At 44.6% G+C, this 26,510-nt stretch overlaps 1 protein-coding gene across 3 annotated transcripts in view; it reads left to right on the top strand.

Annotated features, from left to right (window-relative positions):
* TUT4 (terminal uridylyl transferase 4) overlaps window positions 1-26,510 on the top strand; it is a 1,145,308-nt gene that overhangs the window by 259,069 nt on the left and 859,729 nt on the right. For all 3 annotated transcript variants that reach the window (XM_086952445.1, XM_086952444.1, XM_086952443.1), the window contains one exon: window positions 17,436-17,613. In XM_086952445.1, coding sequence (XP_086808571.1) covers window positions 17,436-17,613 — 178 coding nt within the window. The remainder of the gene's footprint in view (window positions 1-17,435; window positions 17,614-26,510) is intronic.

Below are 26,510 nucleotides of genomic sequence, written 5' to 3'. Positions count from 1 at the left end.
CAATTGATTACTTTTCAGATTACTTTGCTAACCACAGGACTGGATCCTGGATTCAGTCCCGGGACATTTCCTGTAAACAAGTGAGTAAAAGCGTTTTGGTTACAGTAGTGATTTTTAAGGAATAATATTGTATTTTAAAAGTTGACACTTAAAATCCTTTTCCAGGTGAAATTATCAATGTTATCCTATGGAAGGAAATTCAATTTGCAGGTAAAGTATGTTCACGTTACTTTTGTAATCCAGTGCTGGGCTCCTAGGTTCAGCACTGGGACATCTGTCTTAAAGAGGCAAGTAATTTCGTTTTTATCGTTGGCACGATTTTTAAAGAATATTTTTAAGTTTCAAAAAATCGACACTTGGAAACTTTTTCAGCAAAAAGCAGGCAATGATATCCTATGGAAGGAAATTCAAGTTACTGGTAAGTACGGTTAAAATTACTTTTCAGGATCAGTACCAGGCTAAAAGATGCAGCACTGAGGTCTCTCCTGATAAAAGGTGAGTAAGTCGGAATTCGTTGTTCGGCTGATTTTCGATGAGTATTTTAAAGTTCCAAAACTCTCTAAGAATTTCCAAGTGAAAGCAGGCAATGTTAGCCAATGGAAGAAAAGTGAGTTATAGGCTTTAAGGTAAGTACTCGACTGGCAGCGGTAAGGTTCTGGGCTTAGACTCTGGGGGGGTCTCCCAGGGTCAGGTAGGTACAGTTGGTACACCCTCAGAGGCACAGGGGCAGCCGGGTGCAGAGGTAGTTAGGCCCAATGTTATCCAATGAGAGGCAGGGGGCCTTCGGTTGGTGGCTGCTGGCTAGTACGCCATGCAGCTGTGGGAGCTGGGCTCCTGGTTACTTGCTTAGGGCAAATGGGGAAGTAGGATAGGACAAAGGTTGCACTGCCAGGGGCACTCGGGCAGCTGGCTGCAGGGTGCTTTTGAGCCATTGGGCGCTCAATGTTATTCAATGGAGATCTTGAAAAGGGAACAAAGGCTGCAGGCTCGGGGACGGAGATTCTTCATGAGCGACCAACACTTCGAGGGGTAAGTTGGGATCTTGGAGGATAGGTAGGCACCCCGGAGTTGGGCACAGGAGGCCGGGGGGCCCGGGTGCAGGGATGTCTTTTGACGTCGGGAAATCTTACCCTCTGCTGGTTGTGGTTGGAGGGGTCCCTGGTTCTGAGGCTGCAGGCATCATCTGGGTTGTTGATGAGGGTCCTTGGCCACTGGATTCCAGGTCAGAATCGCCGGGGGGGGGGGACACGTCCTCAGGGTCTTTGTCCACTCGGGCACAGGCCGGGCTCGGTGGGTGCAGAGTGTGCTGGATTCGCGGTTCCTGGCTGGCACCAGGGGTATTGCTGTTTGAACAGAGCCACTGCTCATGGGAGTCCCAGTCTCTAAGAGGTTCAAGGCAGGCAGATCCTTCGGGGTTCTCGAGGTTGCCGCCTGCAGGAGACACCAGGATATAGCAAGAGCAGGTTCAAGGATCAACAGGCCGGTAGGGCTGGGGCCAAGTCAATTGGTGTCGTCCTCTTGTTAGCAGCTGTACATCAGGTGGTCTTCTTCTAGGTCTTCTTTCTTGTTTCGAAATCGGGATCTGAGGAAGGAAGGTTCAGGGTGCCCCTAAATACTAAAGTTACAGGTAGGGGATGGGCAGAGACCAATGGGTCCCTGTCCTGAGGTGAGTACACCCCCCTATCCTGCTCCTGTCCTGTGGGAGGGGGGCAGGAGCCTATCTCTGATTGGGCAGGGCTCCTCATCCTCAAGATGTCCGGAGCCCGGAGTTGTGCTTCACCTCGCCTCTCCCAGCTGAGGGGTGGAGTTGGCACAGGGTGGCACACCCCCTTTCCTCACGTAGGGTTTCCCGCCAGAGTGGGGGTCAGAACCGGTGGGGGCTGTATGCCTTTGAAGCTTCCTCTTGCCCATCCTCGGGAAGGAGACCTAGCACCTCGCCCAGGATGTGCATTGTTGCAGGCCCAGGAGAGCGGGGGGCTCTCCACCCAGGGGTCCAGCAGCATGTCTGCTGTGTGGCAGCCTAGGCAGCTTCTCAGACAAGACGTGGATTGTAGCTTAGGTTTCAGGGGGCATCTATAAGATGTCCTCTGTAGTGCATTTTACATTAAATCCCACACTGGCATCAGTGTGGGTTTAATGTGCTGAGAAGTTTGATATCAAACTTGTCAGTCTTCAGTGTAGCCATTATGGTGCTGTAGAGTTCGTAATGACAACCTCCCAGCACCATATACTCTCAATGGCATCAATCAATCAATCAATCAGAGCATCACTGCATTTGCAGTGCCCAGTAATGGCCCTGGGTACTGTAGGGTCACAGGGCTCATGCACCTGTGCCCACACCACTGGCATTGGGCACCCAGCTAGAAGGGTGACTGATGTATGCCAGGGCAGTGTGTTTGTGGGCAGGGAACACAGGGATGTGTGCCATGTCGACTTTTGTTTAGTTCTGCACCAGGACACTGAGCCTCCAAAGGCAGTGTGTGTGTGTCAGGGTGCAGGGTCCCTAAGGGTGGCACAATAGGTGCTGCAGCCCTTGGGGGTCTTCTCAGGTCACAATGCCCTGGGTACCTATTGGGTTTTAGCTTCAACACAGTTGTAGGGAAGGAACACAGGCCCTGAGCACCTGATTGGCCGGAGCCCAGGGCACTCTCAGTCAATGTATACCAGCAGTTCAGCAAAAATTGAGGGGCATACTATGCAAGAAAGATGGCACTTTCTCACACTGGGCTGCCTTAATGTAGTACTAAGGTCAAGAAATCTATGTCAAGTGTGTGGTTGCCCTTCATTATATTTGTCCTACTGGGATGTGGCCAACCATCTCGGGCTGGCCGAGATGTATATTATTTCAGAAAGTAATGCTGAAACATCAGGCTGGTGCTAGCGCACCATCTAGGAGGGAGGAAGGAGGGGGTCACATGTGTTTTACGGTGTATCTGTTGATTCTCCGATCTGGTGAAATGTACCATGCGGTTCCCAAAAGGTCTAGACCCCAGCCTGAACAATATATATGGTTGGACTTCGGCTTTCCTAAAGTACATGCAGTGTACATTTAAGTTAATAATGGCATGCAATAATCAGTCGAAAAATTGTAATAAACAAGAAGGAACATAACGGAACAACACCAAAAAACGTAATTACAGATTATGATCATCTAAACCTATAGTATTGTGATTTTGTACCTCAGTTACAAAAGCAAAGTCTTGCATCAAGAACTGTTCTCGTAATATATTATACCTTGATGAGTGCTCACACATCATGTTCATTCAGACCTTGTATCGCTGTGTGAAATCGTTTAGTCATTCGAGCTTCTGTTCTTTCAATCAGTTCTGCTTTGACTCCTTTTGGTATCACGTACAGGACTGACCATTTGATGTCATTTTTAGGGCTCGTGCCCTGTGTTGCAGTGCGCACCACTGCTTGCGCAGGCGGAAGCCCTTTTGTAGGGGGTTTAGAAATAGAGCCTTGATTCGCACACGCTTGTGTGTGTGCTTTTCCCTATGGCATCCGCGATTGGCCTTTGAGTGCGTGTGTTTCCCAAAGTCTGCACTCAATAGGCCACAGGCGGCTGCACCCATGGCCTATTGGTGTCTATCACGCACTCCAAAGGCCATGTGGTTTCAATTATCGTGCCCAGACACGGGCGCGATAATTGAAAACACATGCTTGAAAACACATGTTCGCTGTGGTGCGCGTGTGTGTTAATTTACAAGAAGACATCATTTTAAAGCATAATTAATCACTTAAGATGTTTCTGAGTTTAAAGGCATCTGTGGAAGTGAGGGCATATTCGAACGTTTGAATGTTGCTATTAAGCATCATTCAAACCTCCCCTCAAAATCTGGGACGCATTTAAAACTGTGAAAATCACTGGGACGTCGAGACAAACCTCCAAAAACCGGGACTGCCCGAGAAACCTCAGGACGAGTAACAACCCTACATATTTCCTAAGACGGACTAAGCAGCGCTTTGTCGCTTTTCCTGTATGACACCATGAGGCAAACCCTCCCGTCACTCTTGCCCCGTCTTCTTCTGAGTGGGTGCAACGAAAGCAGGGCACCACACCCAGAGAATGGGTAAAGTGAGGCAGAAGCCGAAGGTGCCAGAGTCCTTCTTACCCTGACGTCACGGAAGTAAACAAGGGCTAGACTGCCCTTCACTGGAACGTGATACTGTTGGGCAGTAGCCAATTTGGTATGGGGAATTGAACTAAGCTGCAGACGTTCTACACTAAAAAAGAGTTTATATGAATGCGTCTTGGATTCTCGGTTCCAAGCGATCGTCCTAGTCAGAAGTGCGAGTCTGTGCTCGATACCTTACCCTGCACTCTCTGCTCCTGGTTCTCGTGTGAACCTGTGATCACTGCGGCACCCAGCAGACTTCAGCCGCTACTATGGCCACCTTCATTTCGGTGCCGTTGAAGAAGACCTCTGAGTTGGACCTGGCAAAGCCTCTCTGCAAGTTTATCCAGGTGACCTACTCGGGGCCGGTGACGAGCAGGCCCAGTATTGCCGTGCTGCTGAGGAGCTCAACAAGCTCTGCAAGAGTGCTACTGGGCGTCCGCTGGACAAGCACAAGAGCAGCCTGGAGACAGTGCTCAGGTGGGGCTTGACGACATCTGCTGCTATGTGGAGGGCACCTTCCATAGGCAAATCGAGATATTTCGGGTGTGGCGATAAAGTGTTTTGTAGTTGAAGAGTTCTGGCCGCAAAATGTTCCAGCAGTTCTGCCTATCAAATTTATAACGATAATGATTTCCCTCCTGTAGTCTCTCTGATAGCAGCTTTAAATTGCAGGGCATTTGAATGTGGTGGCAGACCAATGCGTTATGTGGTCGTCTTTTTTTTTGTCCAACTTTCAATGAGTGATGGATTCTCCAAATGATTATATTTGGGCAGTTTCCCCTCATAATTAATGTATAATGTATAATTAATGTATAACGTCGTTATACTGTGTGAGTGCTCTTGGCCAGCCAATACCAGATTGATTCAACCCCACTTTACATTTACCTACAGTGTCTTTGTGTTGGGTCTGTAGTTGTTACATATGGGGTGACTGTTTTAAACGTGTATTTATTATGCATTGTTGTAATGAATTGACAGTATCAGTTTCACGTTTGTTTGTATTCCTTAATTGTAATATAGCACTCGCCGCACTAGAAAAACACAGTAAATCTCAGCTTCTAACACCAATCACACTTTCTCACTCTTAAGCTGCTGGCATGTGCAATATTTATCCCTTTGTCACAGTTGTTGGGAAAGTCTTATGTTGGCACACACTCTAAACTGGTGTTTATGCATTTCGTGACTGTGCTGTAACAATCTTCCCAAATATTAAAGGGAGACAAACGTTTTCCAATGTTTGCGGATAAAACCTACTTTCAGAGCACTTTGAATATGAATGCAGCATTGCATTGCTCCATGATGCGCAAGGTTAAGTGGGAACACATCTCTCTGTGGTGTTTGCCTACTCAAAAATGTAATGGGAATCCGGAGTCATGAATGTAATGTTTGTCTACTAGTGCCTCATATGGAGTTTGTACATGGTTCACCAGATGTTAGTCAGAACATAATATGCTTTCTAAAGCAATGACGTTAACATTGAGAAAATAATAGAAATTACTCATGCATTGGAGCCCCCTGCAACCAGAACTGACTTGTAAATGCAAACTCATCGTATTTGCCTCACGTAGGAATTACCTAAAAGTAGGCAGTATGAAAACTATCCAGATTTCCAAGTATTTTTTGGCAACTGTGATTAAATGTAAAAACAAAAAATGTATTACTGTGGTTAACATTTATATTCCTTCCAGTTCTATTAATGATAAACATCAAGCTCAGCAATTTACTATGAGCATAAAGACCTTAATCAATGACATACCATACAACTTGTTCTATTAGAACAAGAATTTAATGTAAACTTGTTTGTGGATAGTATAAACATGGGGTATGACATGGAGGATGATCTCTTTTTATATTCCACCACACATTGTTCGGAAAATCAATACTTCTTATGGAGGGAAACCCATTCATAACACTTTGTGGAACTTGGGTTTTTGTAAACTAAATGGAATAACAAAGCAGACCAACTAGCAGCATACACTTTTAAGTCCTCTGGCAACAACACAATTATTGACTATACGTTGATTTGTGTGTCAAATTTCATATATATATTCTTATTTTCAAATCACTGGTAGACCAAACTGACCGTGATCCGCAAAGTTTCTGCTTAAACATGGAAGTCAGTTTGTTCACCATGGCTAAGCACAACGATGAGCATATTGAGATGATAATGCGAAGAATAGCTTAGAATAACTACTCAGGGTGTTAAACAAATATCTGGGCAGAAAACACCATTTTGGAAGCAAGGAAAGTGAGATTTCTGTCACTGGTGTGTTTATTGGGAATCTTTAAGGAATAACATCTTTGCACTTGTATCCACTGCAGTTAATCCCACAAAAAAAAGGTTTGTAAATTACACTGACAGCCCGATTCATAATGGAAAAAGGCAATAATTTGGAGTACTGACGAAGCTGAGTACATACGATCACTAAAGCAGTAGTATAAAAAGATGGTTAAACAAATTGGTTAGCCCTTAAGATAGCAATTCATGTGGGAAATCATAAATTCAGGTCCATAACATCGACAGGCTTGCACAAACATAATCATAAGGTAGAATATCCTAACCCGTGCGAAAAATAAAAAGCCTTTGTAGTGTCTTTATAGGGTTAAAGACCTGTCCCTACTGTGCCCTGTACATTAATAAGGATTTTGAGTCCTACGTAAGCATGCTGAAACCTTCTAACAACGAATGGTCGAGAATCCCGGACTGCTTGCCCCAATAGAATACCAACAGAGGTCATTCAATCAGACCTAGAAAATTGGAGTAGTGTTTTGTCATTATTATTTAATAAAAACATTTTTCTTTGTCAGGTGTTAGCAACCTGGAAAGGTTCTTAACTACAGCCAAATTACAACAAGCATTTGCAATGCAATAGGTCTCGCATTTGCTAAAGTTTGAGCTATTGGCATTGTAAATGACAAAACTTTTATATATGAGTTTGAAAACCTGCAAGCTGTGCGTAAACAAACACTTTGTACTTATTGTGCATGCTTATGAGAAGTAAGGCAGGCATCTCTTTTACTGCCAGCATTGTTTCTCATCAGCAAGGACTATACGTACAAAGTGCGTGTTTATGCATCGCTTGCAGGTTTTCAAAACAAATTAATAAGAGGCATTGTCATTTACAATGCCAATAGCTCCAACTCAAGCAAATGTGAGACCTATTGCATTGCAAATGCTTGTTTGTATGGCCTGATATTTCATAGTGGTGAACCATGGGAGCTCTCTGTAGCTTACATCTCACTTGTGACTTATGCTACAAAATCCTGTTTTTAATCGGTTGGGTTGGTTAGCCAACATAGACTTTATTACAAGGATAAACAAGCATTTGCAATGCAACAGGTCTCGCATTAGGAAAGTGGGAGCTATTGGTATTGTAAATGACAATTTTTTTTAATATGTGTTGGCTTTGAAAATATATAAATTAATTGCATTGTTATTCATAAAGCCAATAGCTTACACTTTCCTAATGCGAGTCCTATTGGCTATGGCAATGCTTATTGGTAGCAAGCAAGGACAGTGCTGTTGTGGTGCTGAGTGATGATGTGGTTGGGCTGAGTGATGTGATGGCGTATTAGAGTGATGTGGTGGTGTCCCTGAGTGATGTGGTGGTGTCCCCGAGTCATGTGGTGGTACCCCTGAGTGATGTGGTGGTACCCCTGAGTGATGTGGTGGTACCCCTGAGTGATGTGGTGGTACCCCTGAGTGATGTGGTGGTGCCCCTGAGTGATGTGGTGGTGCCCCTGAGTGATGTGGTGGTGCCCCTGAGTGATGTGGTGGTGCCCCTGAGTGATGTGGTGGTGCCCCTGAGTGATGTGGTGGTGCCCCTGAGTGATGGGGTGGTGCCCCTGAGTGATGTGGTGGTGCCCCCGAGTGATGTGGTGGTGCCCCCGAGTGATGTGGTGGTGCCCCCGAGTGATGTGGTGGTGCCCCCGAGTGATGTGGTGGTGTCCCCGAGTGATGCGGTGGTGTCCCCGAGTGATGCGGTGGTGTCCCCGAGTCATGTGGTGGTGCCCCCGAGTCATGTGGTGGTGCCCCCGAGTCATGTGGTGGTGCCCCCGAGTCATGTGGTGGTGCCCCCGAGTGATGTGGTGGTGCCCCTGAGTGATGTGGTGGTGTTCCTGAGTGATGTGGTGCAGCAGCACAGATGCTGAAGCTAAGAACACGCAGGGTTGAGTGCTACAAAGCGTGTTTAGTTTCAAAGCACAGAATGATGGAGCCGGGAAAAAGCAAGGGGAAACAGGAAAACACAGGGAGAGTGTATAATGATAGAGGCAGCGATTGCTGGGGCTTGGACAGCAATCCAGTACGGGGTCAAGAAGGCACTGAATGGGAGAACACGGAAAACACCGAGGGCCAAGGAAGGAAGATCCAAGCACACAAGCAAAATAAGCTCTCGGCATTGCTGTGGCGGGGGAGCGGGAGCGGATTCCTTGGAAGTCTGATGCAGGGGGCGGGGGAGGCGGCAGCAGCCTTTGAAGTCTGATTGGGGGGGGAGCTGCAGTCTTTGAAGTCTGATGCGAGGCACAGACAAATGGTGGTGTGTGACGTGGCTGGTTTGTGAACGCGCATAGATCACATGAACTGTGTCTAATCCTCCGTTTTGGTAGACTGTTCTTTTCCCCTTCCTATAATCTCACCGGAGCAATGCGCAAGCGCATTGGCTCAGGCGAGACCTAAAAATGCAGTTTAATATAATTGTCTCCTTAAGTTTGGGGCCAATTCTGAATGAGTGGTCAAGATGGTAGGAGGATCATTGCAATAAGCGGACCCATTTAATGATATCTGAATTCCACGCATGATACCATGACTTTCTCACAGCCCCCTGTCAGTGAAAGCAACCCAGCCAGTGTGAGTCGAAGACCCTGATCTTGCGCTATAATCCAAGAGCCAAATACTGTCTGTCTTAGCAGCATTCACCTGATTGTGTTATTGATCTTGTTCAAAACGTGCTCCAGACTGTTTGCAACCCTAAGCTAGGACACAAATGTGTTCTGAAGTGACCGAAAAGTCACCAGTTTTACCAACAATTGACCAGAACTTCTGCATCTAAGCACAATTTTTTTTTAAAAGAACAATACATTATGATGCTGGAACAGCACACTTTCAGGCTTAGACATTATCTACCGCTCCAATCTTATATTAAATGTGTCTTTTCCTTGGACCCTGGTTAGTCCTACGCTGTGTTTCGGCTAGGTTCGCCCTACGCAAATATCACATCATTCTTACATTACATGGGCAAATGAAAATCAGAAAATTGATATGGGTGGATGGAATGGATTTGTATAATGGAAGATGGATGTGATTGAATGAATTGATGGAGGTGGCTATCTCACAAGAAACTGGTATATTGAAAACTCTAAGTTGGATAGAAGCATTATAGAAGAATGAGAGAGGAGGGAGGCAGGTGTATGTTCCTTACAGTAATGAAACATAAATATGGGGAAGTGGACAGACGGTATTCTCTTTTGGGTCTAGGGATAGTTGGAGTAACTCCATTACAGGATGGATCTAAGGAAATTCAATGATAAAATGCACAATTCGTTTGCTTATTGTTGATGTTGAATGCTTTCAGACAGACTGAATCAGGATTCGAAATAACAACATAGACCAAGTATCTATCATTGACATGGTTGGGCTTTTCTCTGAAATCGCACAGCACCTAGAATGTACAAACTGAAGCACTTTAACACGTTGACTCCACTCTTCCAAATCCCAATAGCACTTGCTGGTACTTAGAAAATTACCAGGACCAAAGGTCAGTTTGCTTCTATACCATGATGAATGGTTAATTTCAAACCACAGCAGATTGCGGAGTCCTATGGCAATCTTCAGCAAGTAACTCTCGTAGGGAGAAACAGATGCTATCACTTGCTGCTCCTTTCAACAAATCACTGCGGTGTTGTGGGTCATACGTGGAAGGCCCTCATCATATTGGTGTGGGATGGCAATATCGAAAAATGAATATCGACTGGAAAGAATATTTCAACAACAAGATCAAGGGACAAATCTCAAAAACTAAGTTTCTCTGTTTTCTATACCTAACTCCACACATACATACCTTGGTGATATATATATATTTTCTTTTTTTCTTTCAAGGTACGTAAATGCAGAGATAAGAGTAAATCCTTGCGTCCCTCTCTGCACTTACCTTACAATATTGTAGTTATGTTATTTCATCTCCTCAATAATGAAACTTTGCTATTTTCTACTACAATTAGCAGATTCTTGAAGCTCACAATCCGCTAACGCGTATCTTAGGAAAATCTATAAACCCAATTTTCGACCCTTATTTGCTCAAGGAGAATTCCAGTTGTGGGTTTAATGTTAACATTTTTGACTTCCAAAGCCAATTAAGTTATTTTGTCTTTGTCATTTTCAGTATATTAGATAAGCAGTACCACGTATAAACCAATTTGATTTGTCCTAACTGTAATGGTAGCCCTGTAGTACTTTTTTGCTGTCAGGCAGGCAGAGTATTCTAGCAAAATGCATTCTGACCCAGTCTGATCCCGCACGTGTGGACATTAACTCTTTTGTTTTCTTCCTATGTATCTTTTTAAAGTACTCAAGTGGATCATGGCTTTACTTTTTGGGTCCAAAATTCACAAAAGTGGCTACCCCAAATGTATTCTTTTATTTTTTCAGTTTTATATAGCGCAAACTCGACCCAAAGATATTGGAGCGCTTTACATGAGCACCAGTTACGTTACAGACGGACACATTAATTTTTAACAGGCAAGGGGAGAATAAGTGATTTGCCCAGAATCACAGGATGGTGAGCTGACGCTGAGGCTCGAACCTGGTTCCCCAGCTCCAAAGTCGGCAGCTCTGGCCGACTGGGGAAGTTTAGGATGTCCTAAACTCTTAATAATGGTCCGGATTTAAGATGCCTGCCAACGCACCGCATGATGGGCAAGGTTGTTGCTGCACTCAGTAGGCTATGTTACTTGCCCTCCTCACCCACACTAAACAGGAGTTTTAATGTGCTTGTTTGTATACAACAGCCCATTCCATTTAAAGTGGGGTCTCTTGCTTAGCTGTAAGCACTTGGAAGTATATTTTTGATCAGCTTTGCAGGCTTAGTACCAGCCTACCAAAGAATCTCATAAATGTGCTGGAGAGACAGCAAAGGTAAAAGATTAACGTGCAATAAGCACAGAAGCTTTATAGAGGAGCACTTGATCTATGAAAACACCCTCCTCCTGTCTCAGATTCCCCCGAAACCGCTGACAATAGGTCCTTCGCTGACGCTCGACCTAAAAATACAGTATACTACGTTCTTTGTGCTACAGTTAGAAAACACATTTTGATGCCATATTTTCCTATTGGTCAGTACGTTTTTACTGTTTTTAGTGGAATTGCAAGCTGTGTAATTACTGCACTTGTAGTGTACCATTATAGGTGGTAGTCCCAGCATTTACAGTAAAGAAATTTCTTCTATTTATCTGGCCGCTTTGGCCAGATATTGGTGTAACTTTCTGTCCTGTTTGAAAGCAAATAGAGGTTTTGGGATATTGAAGGTGTTGAGGATTTTTAGAGTAGAATAAATGATTTTCTTGATTTTGTTGGTCATCTGAGAGAAATTCAAAACACATGTCAAAGGAGTTTCTTTTTCTCTCTCTTTGGAGGACAGCAAACTGCCTCTGGCAGTGATCATGCCCGTTTGAGGACATTCTTGCTAAGTTGTTTAGGATACCCTCTGTGTATCCGTTTTTTTACATAACGTTCTCCATTCACTAAGTAGTCCTCTTTCCGTGAGCAATTTCTGTGGATTCTTAAGCATTGCCCATATGGTAAGTTCTCCTTAAAGCATCTGGGATGACTACTTCCAAAAGGGAGTAGGGTATTCCTGTCCCTAGGTATCCAAGCAGCCACTCTCAGATGGATCTCCTCTTTCCTCACCTGAAGAACACAAAAATTCTGCCTTCACCTCCAAACCCAAGAAAAAAATCTGTGGAAGTACCACAAGGATCCTAGCTCAGCCACATCCTCTTCAACACTTATATACACCCCTGCCAAAACCCACGGACTCAACAACATATCCTACGCGAATGACACACAACTCATCCTCTCCCTCTCTAGGCCAGTAGGGTTAGGGCCAAATCCTTTGTAGCCTTCTTCTCCACTCTTGCCAGGCTCTTCAATCCATCTATGTAGGTCATCAAATCTGAGGAACAAGGTTCAGGGGAGCCCTTTAACACTACATTTAAGGGTGTTCCTGAGGTCAGGGGCAGTAGCCAATAGCTACAGTCCCCTAGGGTGACTACACACTTTGGGTGCCTTCTCACTTTGGGAAGTGGGGCACATCCCCATTTCTATTGGCCTAATTCTCCAAACCAAGATGGAGAATTTTCAGGAGAGTGATGCATCTCAGCTCCTCCTATCCTAGGGATGTGCCAGGTTGAGGTGGACACTCTGCTTACAAATTTTCCTGCCTGTCCTGCAGCCAAAAAGTGGGGCTAGGATAGGGGGGCACGTATCTCCACAAGTTGGAGCTGCCAAAATCAGCAGAACACAAGGTGTGTGTCTTTGAGGCTCCCTGCTAAGTATTGCTGTTCCTGCTAGGGGGAGGTGAGAAGCGCCTCCACCCAGAGCAGCCTTTGTTTCTGACCTCAGAGAGCTGAAAGGAAGTAGGTTGTTTGTTAGGGACATCTCTAAGATGCCCTCAGAATACATTTTATAATAAATCGATCTCTGGCATTACTGTAGGTTTATTAGGCTGAGATCTTTGATACCAAATTTCTCAGTCTTCAGTAAAGCCATCATGGATCTGTGGGGTTAGTGTTGACAAACTACCAGCCCATGAGCTCAAAATGGCTTACCTGCACTTAGAGTATTCCTGAATGGGCTCAGACACTGTAGCGGCATATTACTCATGCAGCTATGCCCTCACCTGTGGTATAGTGCATCCTGTAATTGACAATGGTGGTGAGATGCACACCGATGTTTACTCCATTTCAATTTTGCTTCCTGAGTCTTCACCAATTCAACTTTTGTCAGCGTGCAAGCTTGCTCCGCCCAATTGCGCTGCAATTATTAGAACGAACAGGAAGGAACCAGTCTGACTCCATTTCAAGCTGCACAGCTATTTCCAGCCAACGAATCCAATAAATCAAATTCGTATTGAACTTTTCATTTCATCCACTTTTACTCGATTAGTTTAATCCTTTTTATCCATAGTTTTCCTTAAATTTATTTTACTCATTCTTTTATGCACTCTCGTTTTTCACACAAACACAGGAGAGTCAAAGTGTTTCCACAAGTCACGATTTATTTAAAACACCCAATGCATTTCGGGACAACCCTTCGTCAGGGGTATCTATAAAAAAATTAATAATGACCATAAGTAAATACAAGGTTAAAAATACAATACACTGACTAAATGCGCAAAATGACTTTCTCAGTTTGAATTATTGAAACAATGCTATGTTCTCCATAACTCATTAAACTAATCGAGTAAAAGTGGATGAAATGAAAAGTTCAATACGAATTTGATTTATTGGATTCATTGGCTGGAAATAGCTGTGCAGCTTGAAATGGAGTCAGACTGGTTCCTTCCTGTTCGTATAGTGCATCCTGCCTTGGGGCTGTAAGACCTGCCAGAGGGTTGATTTATCTATGCAACAGGCAGTGGTGTGTAGGTAGGCATTTCACCCAGGAAGGTGTGCCATGTCCACTCTTTTAGTTGAGCCACACCACAACACAAAGCCTGCAATGGCAGTGTGTATGTGTTAGGTGTGGTGTCCTTTAGGGTGTCACAAGACATACTGCAGCCCTAAGGGAGCCTCTCTGATCACAAGGCCTTTGGCACCGCTGGTACCTATTACAAGAGACATTTGATTGGGTCAGAGGAATGCCAGTTGTGGGAGCAACGGTACAGTTTTGGAATTTGCCATTTATCTCAAGCTTTTTCATAAACCATCTTATCCTTTACCTGTTAAGAATTTATAGCCAACTGCTTATTGATCTGAATCTAAATGCTTCTAAGAGGGCCTCACTTAGTTCTGCCTTTGCGCAGAGTATAATTGGATCTATTTTTTAAAGTTTGATTTGAAAGAAAGACCATTTCAGTGTATATTTACAGCAACTTAGGCCACATTCGATTTCTGTCCATTTTTTCCAAGTATCAGTATCCCAGTTGCCTACACTATAAAAAGGATATATCTGCCAGAGTAGGACACCAAACGCTACAGACCCTGCTATTATTGTCCATTGTGGCAAGCATTTTTTGTCAAAGTTGTTGGAGACCCTGAAAGATCATGTTCATAATATAAGACAAGAAGCTTGTTGATGTTGAGGACCCAACAGGATAACACCCCTTCACCCTTCTGACTACTCCAGTTGTCCTGAGCGGTCTATTCCTAATGAAGGGAAAGTGCAAGGGACCATCGGTCATGTTGGAGAAATAGTTCACCAGAGCTCTAAGAATATCAAACGATTGAAGTTTTGAGATGTGAGGAGACATATTTATGTAAGTTTGTACCTAAATAACTCAATCACAAACTATTGCCCTCTGCAGCTGTGTTATGGAATTGCCTTAGAAACCTTTGTGAAACTTGTCGTGTTCTAATCTAGGACCCCGATCAATATTGTGACTTTATGCCCCAATACGGCTATAATCCATCCATACCCCTATAATGGCATAAACGATCAGAGCCATATTTCAGAAACTCGTCTCTGGCATAAACGATCAGAGCCATATTTCAGAACCTCGCCTCTGCAGCTCATTACAGTAGATGACACAGCAGAAGCCACTATCTTAGATTCCTAGATTACACACTGAGTTCTTTCACCACATAAAACCCCCAGCAACCTGGGAAAGCCCCGCTTGCTATGTTTTGATTAGTAATAGAACTCTAATGAGCACTGTAAGAACGACCGGTTCTTAGTGACATCTTTATTGACGTCTTATGTCCAAAAACTTACGTCAAACCAGGCACCTTTCAGGTATAAATAATACCAGCATTGCCTTAAGCAAACGCGACAGCGGTGGTGGTAGAGAATACAGGAGCAGAACAGCTGTCCCTTGCAGTGCCCAGCAGATGGGAGAAGCCCACGGACGCTGCCCCTCCTCCTCCTTGATGCGCTGAGAAAGACGCTGTCTTTTCTCCTGCCGAGAAAATCCAGCTCCGGGGTTTCCAGCCTACCCTTGCGGGTGACTGGGATATCGAGTCCTGAGAGGAGATACAAGAATTCCAACATTCTGTTCCAGAGGTACAGTGTTGACTAAACCCTTACAGAGAGTTCTTGCAGCAAACTCTTGGCAAAACCAACTTAACTTAAACTGCTACTTACTTACTCCCTTCCACGTATTAGGCTTAGGTCAGGTACACTGGGGTAGGCGTAGTTAGAAGCACCAGTTGAGTACGTTAGCTAAATGTATATATGAATGTATATATTTTATTCATTTTAATCATTGTATGGCTAAGAAACCATATCAATGCTTTTACAGTATTATTTCGCAATCCTCCTTTTACTGTACGCACTTTTTATAATAACAAGTCTTGCAATTGTGGCAATTCATTTCTCTTGCATGAGAAGAAAGACTGTTCAATAAATAATACCTTTTTTTTAAAACGCCCGTCTCTCTATTCTCTGCATCTTGGTGAAAGTAATCTGCACATCTGACTGAGTGAAATAGCTGTCTATTGTTTCACACGACTCTAGAGATTGACTCTTATTCTAAGGAGCAAAGTTGTCATGTTTATGCGTTTGTTGGAAAACTGAATCCCTTCTTGTCTGAGCCAGGGGAGCTGATCACTCTCTATTCAGTCAAGAAAGTTTCCATTGACCTCTGAGCTAGTTGGTAACAAACCCAATTAAGTTTAGCATAGTCAGTAGAGACCTGGAAGACCGCACTTCTACACCTACACTGCTGTTTGTTATTCCAATGCGCAGGGCCTATAGGGAAAATAGAAACTACACTACAAACTGTTTACAAATTATCAATCTGCCACACTTTTCTTCGGCCTTTATTTCAGTTCAAGCCTTCACTCAATCATTTTTCTCTTTTCGTTATGACTGGAAATGTTCATCAAGACTGTGGATGCATATGGAAGTTATTCTTGCAGCATGCACATGTTGCATCTATATTTGGCCCTTACTGAATGTATTGGTCCTTTATTACCTTGTCCAGGTTTCTGCACCTAAGCCATAAAATGCACTTAATAGACACAATACCAATGTCTGAAAGTACTTAATTTCATTTTAATATCTTTCCCTTCCTTAATAAACTGTGAAACTTCTTTTAGCATGCACTGAAAGCACAGCCTAGCTGGAATTTCAACAGACATGAATTTTAAAATCTCTGTCATGAGATGGACTGTGGAATAAGCCCAACCAGAGAGAGGATGTGGCCAAACGGGCTGGGCAGTGGATCTCAAATCTGGGGCACCGGGTTAGAGTCTCCGCAATGACTCTCAATATCCTGTGATTAAGGTCTAATCACTTAATCTCCTCATGCCTAACAAAAATGAATGTGACCTTGTGTAATGTGACTGGTGCCCATGTAAAGTGCTCTGATATCTTTGGGTCAAGGTTGCGCTGTATAAAACTCAGAAGAAAAAACCCCCTGCAGAACCAAATAGATTATAGTCCCCTGAACATTTTTATTATATTACATTGTTCTGTTTGTTTTCCTCTACTTTTTCCATTTTTGTTTTGTATATGTTCTAAGAGCATAATGGCAAATTCAAATAAAAGTTGAAAAATTAAATTTAGTGTTATTCAGAATGTGCACTGTCCTGTCCCTTGAAAGAAGAAGCAATATGGTCATGATGTACTGTCCAGGTTGAGATCAAGTTAATTTAGATTGTGAGGATGCGTTCCACTCTGTTTAACTTAGGCGAGTCTATAATGTTCGCTATTTGAATACTTATGCTGAATTTCAGATATATCATTCCATTTGAAGTATTTGACATTTCCCGTAATTTATTCTGGGCAATTAAGAAATAAAATTTAAATGTGATCCAAAGGATAGGGTTTGATTAGGGATAACTCGGGATTGAAAACGTTTGACTGGAAGAGGCAGTTGACGTGGGTTGTGGAATTGAGGTGTACTTTTGAATAATATTCAATGGAGAGTAGTCCACATGTTTGAGGGCTACTTTTACTCTTAATGTTTCTTATGGTCCCAAATAGTCCAGTTGACTCGGTGCACGTCTAAAAATGTGAGTACCTGCAATTAGAAGTTAGGTCTTTCCCACACAGCTTATTCAGCTTCTGTTGGTTAAGCAAAAACCAAGCTTGAAAAAATATATAAACATTAGTTTTGTAGATACGCCTTCTGACTTTCTAATGCAAATGTTTTGTAGGAAAAGCAGGAAGAAAATGAACTGCGAAGCCTGCCGCCCCCTTCTCCTGCCCAGGTGGCAGCACTCCGCACTGCTCTCTTGCAAGCAGCCAAAGAGCATGGCATATCTGATGAGGACTTCACAATCCGTCAAGAAATAGTCAGTGAGATGGAAAAGATTATTCGCTTGCACTTACCAGGTATATTATTTATTGTTTAGTTTCACTATTGTATGTTTTTTCACTGAGGTAGTTTAGATTGTGTTCCTCTATTATTCTACGGATATTCTGTTCAAGTACCTTTTTAAAACTGTCATTGTGGTTCTTCTTAGACTTGGGGCATAGCTGTGTATAGTAAAAATCAGACCTATCTGTTGATGGAAAATTGCCCCATGTTTCTCAGTTCACAAATAGCCAAAGTACTCTACAGTTTTCAGACTCTTTGTTAAACTGTATTAACCCTGTAGTAATCCAAGAAAAATGATATAGTCTTGTTTGGTAACATGCAGCAGCTAAGTGGTTATGTGGGTCATCATGTAAAGCATTACATATGTTTAATGATTGTTATCATTTGATCATTACTATATACGTTTAAGATTGTAGTCATTTGATTATTACTGCATATATTTAAGGAAGCTTGCTACAGGCATGAGAGTCGAGCTGTGCAAAGAGCCGTCTGTCTAAAGTGGCTCTCTTGAAAAAATATATGATAAGATAATATTTGGAAAATTGGGGGAAGACACAGAAGTGCAGGTAAAGAGTGGCCTTTCCTTTAGCTTCATTGGGTGATTGTCTCAAATCTTTTTCTGGCACACGGTTATGGATGTTTCTGCTGTCTTAAAGGGCACTAATGGAATCCTCTGAGAAATGTTTTGAAAATAATCTACAGACTTCAGTTATTGCTCCAGGTACATCACTTCTCATCTTTTCTGTACTTTTCCATTTGTAAGTGGCATCTTCAAACCTTTGCAGTAGTTCATTTTTACAACTTTGAGGAGGTTCCTGTGATATCAAGGTGGTGTTCATAAAAAATATGTTATATAAATTTGTCTTTTGTTCAAGGTCCCTGAATTTATGCAGGATTGGAGGACCAAATTATGCGAATGGGTTGACTAAATTATGCGGCATGAAAAGGCAAATTATGGTGCATCATATTCTGTGGCAGTATTATTTCTAATTTTTGTCATTTTAACATAATAATATTATTTTCTGGGGAAACGCTTCACCTTATTAGTGCCAGTGTAACATCTGAATACAGCAATCCACAACTAAAAAGTGACAAATTAAACTTTGAATGTGGTCTGCCACACACATAATGGGCTTTTTTAAAGAAACTTTTTTATTCTTTTGAGCTAAAAGCAAAATTATTTTTGTTTAAATCTGGAAGTGATGGTTGAGACGTTGAATTATGTGGCAAGTATGGTGCATTCACATTAGGCAGAATATGCTGAAACACATTATTCCAATGGCCCTAAGTATGTGGAAGTGAATAGTATAGTCATCCTCAATTCTTTAGGGCTATGTGGTGTACAACATATGGGGACAAAGCTCTGCAAGTCTTGGTGAAGCTGTGCCGCCCTACCCCCGAAGTATTTTTCTAGCCTTCCCTATGTTTTTCCTCCAGAGAACTTCACAATGTTGTGGGAGTTCAGATGATCCACAGGTGACTGTATGGTCCATCAAAAGAGCTTAACTCTACTGATAGTGGGTCTCACCCAAAGTGAGTGACAATTTCAGATACTAGCTCAGTCCTGTGACTTGACTGATGGTGGTAGAAAAATGATTCTAGGCCACAGGCATTTGCCCCTTACGTACATTTCCTTGGGCACAGTGCCTGCCACCTCCCCTTGTTAATGACTGTTGATCCTCCTTAGCCATCCTCCTGTATGAGATAAGATTGCATGTGTTTAAGCTTAATAGTAACATAGGTGAATGGTATGTCCACGTTAAACAAGTTGTTGGCTCCCCTGCAAAGCTCCTCTGCTAAAGATGTATATGCCTGTGTGCACTTCATTGCTGTTCCGGACCCCGTTCCCTTTAAACTAGTTCTGCCTGCTGGATGTGGGGTGAATCTTAGGCTGCCATTTTAATCACAATCTCGTGCATTTGGCACCGAAAAAAACTGAACAGTGAGCCTTATGACTGAGGGGTGCCAAAGAGAAGTCCTTCGTGCCTTGCACACATCGGGCTGATGAATGGAGCACAGTGCTCTCTGTGAGCACCACTACTTCTGCTTGGCAACATTAGTAGTCCGTGTTCCAGACAAGAACATATGTCAGTGCGGTGATCCTCTGCAGTTCTGTGAGCCTTGTGGCCCAGGTGCCCACCACACAAAGCTAGAAGTAAAAATAAGCATTGGAAATGCAACAGGTCTCGCATTAGGAAAGTTTGAGCTATTGGTCTTATAAATGACTTTTTTTTTATTTGTGTTGTTTTTTAAAATAGCTAAGTTAATAGCTTTGTCATTTACAATGCCAATAGTTATAACTTTCGCAAATGTGACACCTATAGCATTTGTAATTCAACATGTTTTGTATTTACGCGACTTAGATGTATTGATATTTCAAATAACAATGGCTTTTAATTTTTTTAAATAATTAATACTTAAATAATTTATTTAATTTGTAATGTCAGTAGCTTAAACTTTTGTGAAGATTATGTTCAGTGTTTTTTATTGTGACGAAAATCCAAGAACAGAAGTGTATTATTAACATCTTTTTGTGATTTGTAATAAAGCGTGAAAGCTTGAAAACAGCTTGAAACATTGAAAGAACATATTTGAACCAGTGATGCTGTGGTTGCGCTGAGTGATGCTGTGGTTGCGCTGAGTGATGCTGTGGTTGCGTGCTGTGGTGGTGCTGAGTGGGAGATGGGGTGTGGGTGCAGAGTGTGTGTGGGTGCAGAGTGTGTGTGGGTGCAGAGTGTGTGTGGGCGCAGCAATGGTAGTTGTACAGAGTAGGAAACCTTTGAAAGTGCATAGGAAAGGCTCCGTGTGAATGTAAAATGTTTAACGTAATGCGTGTGAGACAGGAAGTCTGTGGCTGAGATGCAACCACTTTGTGATGCTGCTATGTTTTGTTATGCTATGCTATGTTTTGTTTTGCTATCTTATGCTTTGTTTTGTTATGCTATGCTATGTTTAGTTTTGCTATCCTATGCTTTGTTTTGTTGTGCTTTATTATGCTATGCTTTGTTTTGCTATTTTTTTATGCTTTGCTATGTTTTGTTGTGTTTTGTTATGCTATGCTATATGTATTGTTTTGTTATACTATGCTTTGCTATGCTATGTTTTGTTGTGTTGTGTTTTGTTATGCTATGCTATGTTTTGTTGTGTTGTTTTGTTTTGTTGTGTTGTGTTTTGTTGTGTTGTGTTTTGTTATGCTATGTTTTGTTATGCTATGTTTTGCTATGTTTTGTTATGCCATGCTATGTTTTGCTATGTTTTATTTTGTTCTGCTATGTTTTGTTGTGTTTTGTTATTCTATGCTATGTTTTGTTATGCTATGTTTTGTTATGCTATGTTTTGTTATGCTATGTTTTGTTATGCTATGTGCTTTGTTTTTTTATGTTATGCTATGTTTTGTTATGTTATACTATGCTTTGTTCTGCTATATTTTGTTGTGTTTTGTTATGCTATGCTATGCTATGTTTTGTTATACTATGCTATGTTTTGCTATGTTTTGTTATCCCGACAAAAACTTGCTGGAGCCAAGCTACCTGGGTTCTCTCCTGACCTGTGGAAGCATAGCAGAGGTGTTCTCCTCCCTGTTGCCGGCCGCTGCGCCACACCACGCCTCGCGCCCCCCGCTTCGCGGGTGCCGCTCGCAGGCGGAAAACACTTGCAGCATCTGACCACCGGGTCCCTGGAAAGTGCATTGGAGCACCAACGCGGATATTGTGAAAGCGGACACTGTCACTGAGGCTTGAGGCGGGACTGCGAGGACCAGCGTGCAGAGCGGCGATTATCGGCCGCAGCTGGTCCTCTTCCCGCCCCTCCACCCGACAAAAACTTGCTGGAGCCAAGCTACCTGGGTTCTCTCCTGACCTGTGGGAGCATAGCAGAGGTGTTCTCCTCCCTGTTGCCGGCCGCTGCGCCACACCACGCCTCGCGGCCCCCGCTTCCCGGGCGCCGCTCGCAGGCGGAAAACACTTGCAGCATCTGACCACCGGGTCCCTGGAAAGTGCATTGGAGCACCAACGCGGATATTGTGAAAGCGGACACTGTCACTGAGGCTTGAGGCGGGACTGCGAGGACCAGCGTGCAGAGCGGCGATCATCGGCCGCAGCTGGTCCTCTTCCCGCCCCTCCACCCGACAAAAACTTGCTGGAGCCAAGCTACCTGGGTTCTCTCCTGACCTGTGGGAGCATAGCAGAGGTGTTCTCCTCCCTGTTGCCGGCCGCTGCGCCACACCACGCCTCGCGGCCCCCGCTTCGCGGGCGCCGCTCGCAGGCGGAAAACACTTGCAGCATCTGACCACCGGGTCCCTGGAAAGTGCATTGGAGCACCAACGCGGATATTGTGAAAGCGGACACTGTCACTGAGGCTTGAGGCGGGACTGCGAGGACCAGCGTGCAGAGCGGCGATCATCGGCCGCAGCTGGTCCTCTTCCCGCCCCTCCACCCGACAAAAACTTGCTGGAGCCAAGCTACCTGGGTTCTCTCCTGACCTGTGGGAGCATAGCAGAGGTGTTCTCCTCCCTGTTGCCGGCCTCTGCGCCACACCACGCCTCGCGGCCCCCGCTTCGCGGGAGCCGCTCGCAGGCGGAAAACACTTGCAGCTTCTGACCACCGGGTCCCTGGAAAGTGCATTGGAGCACCAACGCGGATATTGTGAAAGCGGACACTGTCACTGCGGCTTGAGGCGGGACTGCGAGGACCAGCGTGCAGAGCGGCGATCATCTGCCGCAGCTGGTCCTCTTCCCGCCCCTCCACCCGACAAAAACTTGCTGGAGCCAAGCTACCTGGGTTCTCTCCTGACCTGTGGGAGCATAGCAGAGGTGTTCTCCTCCCTGTTGCCGGCCGCTGCGCCACACCACGCCTCGCGGCCCCCGCTTCGCGGGAGCCGCTCGCAGGCGGAAAACACTTGCAGCATCTGACCACCGGGTCCCTGGAAAGTGCATTGGAGCACCAACGCGGATATTGTGAAAGCGGACACTGTCACTGAGGCTTGAGGCGGGACTGCGAGGACCAGCGTGCAGAGCGGCGATCATCGGCCGCAGCTGGTCCTCTTCCCGCCCCTCCACCAGCCCTTCCCCTACATAAACTGAGCCTGGAACGCGAACGCGGGACGCGCGCGGGGCTACGGCCGGGGCTAAGACCGGGCAAAGAGCGGGCCGTTTTAGGCCGTTAGAGGCAGTTAGAGACTGGGCTCGGCCATCCCATTTGATTTTCCACTAAACTACACATTTCGAATCCAGTATGGCAACCCGTGAGTTTAGAGATAGAGCAGCCAAATCTAAACTTAAAAATGGCACCCTGGACGATTTCATCACCAGGACCCACACTGCCATTGATAACGAAATAACCAAGATGCAACACAGGGTATCATTAGAACTCGAAGCTGCTAGAAGACTGTCAGTTGAGTTAACTGCCGCCAAAAAATCCTCCCTTGGTCCTATTGCCTGGGCAAAAACACCAGAACGGTCGTTAGGCTCCACTCCCTCCCTGATTGTTACAAACGCCGATATTCACGCCACACAGGTAGATAGCACACCCCCCTCACAGGGGAAACTTTCACAAAACCCCATTCCCCCTCCAAATTCCCATCCGGGTGCGAATGTAGAACAAAAGAAGGGAACTGAGGAGGGCTTATCCTCCTCTAAAATCGAACCCACCCTTGTTCCACAAGAAAAAGGTGGTAGTTTACCTAAAGCACAAAAGCCTCCACACAATAAAAGGAAGCGTAACCCTACCTCGGCATACTCAAGAAAAAAGGCCAAAGTGGCGAAGGCGCAGCTACCAACAAAGGTATCTCCCCTTGCTAAATTGCCAACGCCAATATCTTCTACCCTGGTAACATGCCCAGAAAACATTCCCCTCCATACAGTAGTCATTAAGGAGAATAACGATCTTACCATAGAAAGTGACACTGCAGGAACCCCTCTATGTACTATTAAAGGGAAGGATGTTGAATTTCTCACTATCGTCTGGGAAACATTAAAAAAACTACTTTCCCCACTAGAAAAGAGATTCACACATATTGAAACGCAGCTATTAGAAATAGAAAAAAGTATACTAAATCTGGCAACCATCACTATGCAGAACCCCAAAATTACATGCCCAAATGGACCCTTGCTGCTAGCAGCACTTTCTGATTCTACTGCTCAAGTTGCTGCGAATCCGCGGCCCCCTCCCAAGGCCAAGTCATCAGGAACCGCTAACACACTTCCATCAGCTGCATCCTCTTCCCTTACTATTTCCACTGTTACACCTAAGGTAAAACCAACACCCAAACCCCGAACCAAGGTAGAAACCCATATTCCTCCTAGCGGGGTAATGTCAAATTTCATACAACCGGGGGCTGCATCCCTTCCGCCACCCCCCCTAGCTATACCTGGTCAAAGAGCACCTGTCCCCACCGACCCTCCCAACCCGAGGAAAAATGGCCAGAACTCAAATCCCCCAACATCGCAGAGAGCCAGCACCAGTTTTATACGATCAAGGGGATTTGTAGATCTTCCCCCTGAGGTTAGCCCCTATGTTGTGGTGCTGACTGGAGTAACCGAACTGATGTACAACCAGCAGGAAAACTTTGCCTCTCTAAAGAATAAGGTGATCCACTGGTTAGACGCTAACAAACCAATACCCAACCACCTAAGGAGCAAAATCCTTATGGTACGGAGAGTACCTTGGGTAGGGACCACACAAAAATCTATTTGCGGTGACTGTGTGATTATCTCGTTTGAGGATATTAACACTGCACACACCATTTACTCATGGATCAACCATAGTTCAACTGCATCAATAACAGCAAGACCCCTCACTTTTTTCTATCCACCATGTGCCCCTTTAGCTCAGGGAGGGAATAGGAGTAGGTTGCAGCCGAGGAACCATACATGGGGTGTACAAAGTAACTGGTGGGCAGATACATTTGGAGGATGGAATGGGGTTCCAACTTCCAATAGATATGGATGTCTTGAGGAAGTGGACTGACTTCCACACTCAATAACCACTGTACCCCCCTCACCCACCCCAGTTTGCGCCCGTATTCAGTCCACGGGCATTGCACCAATAACCAGTATTCAAAATACACATATGGTTGGTAAATCTCTTCCAGCAACACCAGCCCACACAGTGATAAATGAACCTAGAGTAGGGGCAGGTAGGCAAATCACATGCTCACCCAAGGGCGCAACTACTGATCTTAACCTGAGGCTGAAACATAATTCCCATACTCCATATAGCCTCAAATTAAATAGTGACTCACTGGATACCTCACAACCCAACCAGTGTGGGAAATCTGTAGCTCTAGAGCGCCTCGCAACACTAGACACTAGAAGCACACCAGAGGCTCATGGCATAATTTCTATTTTGTCCTGGAATGTGGCAGGGCTTGCTAACAAAATAGACACCCCGGACTGGACAGACCTAGTAGAGGGCTATGACATATGTCTCTTACAAGAGACATGGGCTAGAGAACAATTCAGCCGCCAGGGATTCGCTATCTTTAGCACTGAAGCGAAATGGGGAGGAAAGGGCCGCCCTTCAGGAGGACTTTCGACCTGGATTGGGACCCATTTGGCCTGCAGGGCCACACATCTGGAAACTAATTCCTGTGACTTCCAGTGTGTCTCCCTTGAATGGCCATGTGGTGGGAAGCTGGTATTGATTAATTTTTATTCAAGGCCAGTTGGGGTTGCTGCGACATCAGGCCCAGTGGAAGATCTAGCACAGTTTCTAGATATACACAATTTCTCTTCCCCTCTAATCATAGGTGGTGACTTTAACCAACAATATGAACCACTCCCTGTCTACATGGAAGGTATATCCGCCGAGGAGGATGACCTATGGGACATTCCTACCTTGATAGATCCAGTGACCAAGGCATGTTCCCCTCTTGCCATTCAGATAATGTCCCTCACTCTCAGTCACTCTTTGAGGGCGTGTAACGGCCGGATGGAGGGTGATATCCCGCCTAAAAACACCTTTAATAGGCCGGGTCACGAGTCAAGGATTGATTAAATAATGGTATCAACCAGGGGCTGGAGGAGGGTGAAAGATTTTAAAGTTATCACCAGATATGATAGTGATCACAACCTGCTCTCATTAAAATTTGAGAACCCCTACCGACAATTAGATAAGGTAGACCTTAATGCACCATCACAGCCCGACTTAGTGCTAACCAGCAACAGGCGTAGAATAAAATGGACCAAATTGCTGGAAAATCATAATAATATTGAGAGAATCTATGCACTAGTTGCCCCTGTCCTGGAAAAAGTAGAGTGTTGCATGAACCACCCAGCTAGCAAATCAGAGACCAATACTACGGGTAGTTTGGCCCCTCAGGCGCCACTAGTTGTTCTTGCTAGTATCCATTCGGAGCTATGTACTAATCTTGCAGAGGTATTGAACCCAGTTGCCAGGCCGCGTAAGCCAAAAAAGAGAAGTGACCTGGTTCAACGCCTCTTGCAGGGATGCAAAAACCCTCCTGCTAGAATCATTGAAAGCACGAGATACTCCGAACACAATTAGGGAGAGACGAGTTGCCTATAAATCTGCCCTCCACACTGCAAAAATACAATGGGATGAGGAGAACTGGATAAAAATATTAGCTGCCCTCGCTCGCCAAGATTCACGGACCTTTTGGCAAATCGTCAGGCACGGCTCGGCCGAACCACTTGCAGCAGTCGAGGCCTGTATAGCGCCATCCGTTTGGGAGGAACACTTTAAAAACCTATATCATCCACATAGCAGTGACAGTGGAAGAAGTGAACATGTCGGAGAGTCCCCCAAAATCAAAAATAGTCTAACTGACATGGATGGTTTCAGCATAGAAGAAGTCGCCCTGGCAATTTCCTCCCTGTCTGCTGGTAAGGCGCAGGGCCTAGATAGGCTCCCAGGCGACCTGTACAAGCATGAACCTAAAGTCTGGGCTCCCT

The sequence above is a fragment of the Lissotriton vulgaris genome, chromosome 1_1 (genome assembly GCF_964263255.1).
Source record: "Lissotriton vulgaris chromosome 1_1, aLisVul1.2, whole genome shotgun sequence".
Taxonomy (NCBI): domain Eukaryota; kingdom Metazoa; phylum Chordata; class Amphibia; order Caudata; family Salamandridae; genus Lissotriton; species Lissotriton vulgaris.
Note: the sequence above shows the minus strand (reverse complement) of the source record. Positions and strands in the feature narration are given on the sequence as shown.